This window comes from Colobus angolensis, unplaced genomic scaffold, assembly GCF_000951035.1.
Source record: "Colobus angolensis palliatus isolate OR3802 unplaced genomic scaffold, Cang.pa_1.0 Scaffold19, whole genome shotgun sequence".
Taxonomy (NCBI): domain Eukaryota; kingdom Metazoa; phylum Chordata; class Mammalia; order Primates; family Cercopithecidae; genus Colobus; species Colobus angolensis.
Genome location: NW_012115043.1, coordinates 3,303,332 through 3,307,577, shown reverse-complemented (window position 1 = coordinate 3,307,577; position 4,246 = coordinate 3,303,332). Strand labels below are relative to the sequence as shown.

The 4,246-nt window shown below is 59.2% G+C and overlaps 1 protein-coding gene across 1 annotated transcript in view; it reads left to right on the top strand.

Annotated features, from left to right (window-relative positions):
* Positions 1–4,246, top strand: part of SKOR1 (SKI family transcriptional corepressor 1) — a 14,319-nt gene that overhangs the window by 8,072 nt on the left and 2,001 nt on the right. The window contains 5 exon segments of the mRNA XM_011940557.1: positions 1–307; positions 419–549; positions 1,579–1,669; positions 2,598–2,705; positions 3,217–3,288. The exon segment at positions 1–307 is cut by the window's left edge and continues 1 nt beyond it. Coding sequence (XP_011795947.1) covers positions 1–307; positions 419–549; positions 1,579–1,669; positions 2,598–2,705; positions 3,217–3,288 — 709 coding nt within the window.

Here is a 4,246-nt window from a genome sequence, read left to right as displayed (position 1 = left end):
GGCTCCTATGTGTCGGCCTTCCGGCCGGTGGTCAAAGACACCGAGAGCATCGCTAAGCTCTACGGGAGCGCCCGGGAGGCATATGGCGCGGGGCCTGCTCGGGGGCCGGGACCCGGCGCTGGGAGCGGCGGCTACGTGAGCCCGGACTTTCTGAGCGAGGGCAGCTCCAGCTACCATTCCGCTTCGCCCGACGTGGACACAGCGGACGAACCCGAGGTGGACGTGGAATCCAACCGCTTCCCCGACGACGAGGGCGCACAGGACGAGACCGAGCCCAGCGCACCCAGCGCAGGGGGTGGCCCAGACAGCGAACAGCCCACTGGACCCCCTTCCGCCATCTCCTCTGGAGCGGACGGTCCAGCAGACTCTCCCGACGGCGGCAGCCCCCGCCACCGGCGCCGCCTCGGACCACCCCCAGCTGGCCGGCCCTCATTTGGGGACTTGGCGGCCGACGACGTGGTGCGGAGACCTGAGAGGAGCCCGCCAAGCGGCGGCGGCTACGAGCTGCGAGAGCCTTGCGGGACCCTAGGAGGCCCCGCGCTGGCCAAGGTGAGCCCCGCGCCCGCCCCGCAGGTGGCGCCTTCCCACTTACCCTGTGCCCGGCGGGGCTGCGGGGCCGGGCGGAGGACGGGAATTTTGTTCCGCGCAGGCGTGGGAGCAGCAGTCCCAGGCCACTCTCCGCAGGCCCAGCCTCTGGCGCGCTGCGAAACTGGGCCCACCCGCACCCTCCAGTGAGGGTTTCGAAGGGAACGGAAGCTGGGGGCGGGGGGAGGACTGGGGAACGTGTGTGCTTTGTTTTTGTTGATGGGAATGGGGAGGAGACCGGCAGAGACTGCCAGACACAGAGACAGAAAAGGGGTGTGGAGGAAGGAAGAGGAGGTAAGAAAGGAACTCAGAGCCAGAGAAAAGCGCTCGCCCGGGTGGGCATCAGAGCCCCAAGGAAGAGGAGAAGAGAGGACAGTGTGGCCTTTCCTTGAGTCCGGCCCCAGCAGTACCGGGTCCCTGGAATCTCCCACCACCCCAACTCGCAGTTTTCCGAGTCTCTTCGCACTCCCGCCTTGGGAACCACAGGGTTCGTTGCTGGGAAGCTGCCTCCGGACCGCGTGCGGGGCGGGAGGGGGGCTCTCAAGTTGGCAGGGCCGGGGCTTGAGGGGCAGGCTGCAGCCAGGCTGGAGTCGTTGGCCATTTTGAAAGTGAGTGCGCATACCTGTACATTCGGTTCATTAAAACACGAATCATTAACCGGATGCGAAAGGCGTCATTTGTGCCGGGGACGGGGTACCGGCGGGAGAGAAAGTGCCTAAAAGAAGCCGGGTGCAGAGGGTGGAGGACACTTTGAACGGCCCTTGGCTTGGGACCCGCTTTGTGTTTAATTTTCCCGCGGGGGCTAATAATTATCCTGAATCCACAAGGGCGCAAGGGTGTGCCGCGTGCGTCGCTGTGCCCGCTCAAGTCCTGCGGACGCACCAACCTCTGCCACCCCCTCGGCTTTCCCTCTTGGCCGCGGGATAGAGCTGGGCGTCTTCGGGCCGCCGCAGGGCGCCCGCCTAATCGCCTGTCATTTCTCGGCCGCCGCAGGTGTACGCGCCCGAGAGAGATGAGCACGTGAAGAGCGCGGCGGTGGCGCTGGGGCCCGCGGCCTCCTACCTCTGCACCCCCGAGGCCCACGGTAACGCCTGTCGCGGCCGCTGGCCACTGTAATGGGGGGACCGCAGACAGAGGGCCGGGGTCAAGGAAAGCCTGTGAAGAAAGACAAGGAGAGAGACGCAGAGAAAGAGGGAGAGGGAAAGAAAAATAATGAAAACAAGGAAGCTAAGCTAATACTCCCAACAACTTTCAACCTTTGGTTACTTAAAAACAACAATGACAACACGCCCTCTCCACCACACGCACACACATGCTGCAGTACACCCAGACACGGAGTTAAACCTGTAACAAAATCACGCCCGACACCGCCTGCAAGGCCTCTCATTTATTCAGCAAGTGTGTTTAGCCGCGGGGTCCCCTTTGGCTAGGTCGGATCCGGGCGGAGGATGGGGGCACATGGCCGCGCGCTTGGGTACTCCAGAAGCGCCAGGGTAGCTGAGGCCCAACGCTGGGTGGTGGGGGCCGCCCTGCACTTGCGCGCCTTACCAGGTTCCTCGCAGAGGAGGGGTTGGGGGCCGCGGAAATTCGGGCAGGTCGAGGCAGCCGAACCCCAGACGATGTACCCCTACCCACCCCGAAGGTCGCAGCCTGGGTCGCGTTCTCGGCAAGAGTCGCGCGGACAGACCAGGCGGCCACGCGCGCTCGCTGTGCCCCAGTATCTGCGCGCGATGTAGGTCGCTGGTCCCTGGTGGGCTCGGCTGCTCATCTTGCTCTTTTCCAAGGGGCTGGGGCGGGGGCGTGAAGCCCGGAGATGAGCAGACCACGCGCGGGGGTGGGGGTGGGGTGCCCGGCCCAAAGCCTCAGGGCGCGCGCCTGGGCGCACAGCCGAGAACCAGAGGCAGCTACGACGCTTTTAATTAGGGCTTGGGTGCCCCGACCGCGGCAGCTCCGGCAGTATCGGGGTCACGGTTTCTTTGCCTCTCCTTGAAACTCGGTTTATTGCCTTCAAGAGCCAGATAAAGAAGACAATCACTCGCCCGCCGATGATTTGGAAACGAGGAAATCCTATCCAGACCAAAGGAGTATCTCCCAGCCAAGTCCTGCAAATACAGACAGAGGTGAGCCAGCCCTTGAACCCATCGCTCCCCACCGCACCCGGGAGCTGGGACCCAGGTCGCCCACAATCCCAGAGGCTTGCGAGAAAGGCTTTTAATCAAGTGTAAGCGGCTGCCAGTTTTCTTCCTCGGCGAGCAGATAAATATTTAATGTGAGCAGGGTGCAGGCCAGGTTTTCTGCCTCCTTGATGGATTTGAGGTTCTTTCAGGTAAGGGCAGAGGATATACTGAAAGGAAATGGAGGGACGTCCTCACCCACATAAAATAGGTCAAAGGGCACTTCCTACCCTTAGATGGCCCATCTTCCCTGGGCGATCTCCTCCAGGGGTCACTCTTCTACTCCCTACCGTGATGTCTTAGAAGGTGGGTAGTACCGGATGCCTGTAACTGTCTCCTCTAAAGGCAGAGGGTCTAGGGTAGGTCCCTGACTCGATGTGATTCCTGAGAAGCCCACCCCTCCCCTCTCAAGGGCTCTCCCAGGAGAGAACCCCTCTTACCTGCCCCTGTATCCCAGGCGAAGATGGGCTTACCTTGGATGTCACAGGAACTCAGCTGGTGGAGAAAGATATCGAGAACCTGGCCAGAGGTGAGGCTAAATTTGTGAAAAAGGTGTACACTGTGCCTGAGGGTGATGGGTCATTCCTGTAGAGGGGTGTTATCCGTGTAGGGGGTGAGTGTGGAAAGACATGGCCTTGGGGGAATCAGTTTTCCTCTCTTTGGGTGGAAAGTATGATCCTCTGAACACATTACCCTGGCACAGAGGTATGTATGTGTGGGTGGAGCATGGGAGTAAAACAAAGCCCCTGAAGTTTATTGGAAGTTTGGTTCCCAAGGCCCAGGTCTGTCTGAATAGCCTTGCAAGAAGGAGAAATGAATAACGATGATGAGAACTTTTGATGCCTGTGGACTATCAGACAGGACAGTCTGGGTCCCCTAAACTCAGTGGAAAACAAGATTGCAGGGAAGCATTTATTTTAGGAATGTGAGAGGTGTTTTTCTTTCTCCTGGAATTGAGGTATAACCACCTCCACCTTACCCTAAATGGAATGAGGATGGAGCTTGTTTGCAGAATGGGGATCCCTGGGGGTTACTGCTCAGCCTGTATGGAGAAGACTATGGTTTGAGGTGCAGAGTAGGGGAGTCTCTAGCCCCACTTTGCCCTTCTGCCTTCCATTCTTGCATTTCAAAGGAGCCTCTTCTGGTGGAGGGCCCAGATACCAATGACCTCATGGTCAGGGCAGGTGCCACATCTATCCCTCTGGAGTTGGTTCTGAGGGCACTAACAGAGGCCTCTACACCTATCTCCCTGCCCCTCAACTAGCCCATAGATGGTCTTGGGAATTGGTGGCAGGAGGAAGACAAGCATTGGTGGTCTTCCATTCTTCCTAGTTACAGATTTACAGGAAATGCCATTACCTTCAAAATCATTGGTGCTTTATAGTGAGGGTTCTTAGCATGGATTTGGCAGTCTTCAGACCTCCTGAAATTGTAGGCAAACTGTTGTATGTGTGTTTTTCTGGGAAAGGTGTCCAAGGCTCTGACCA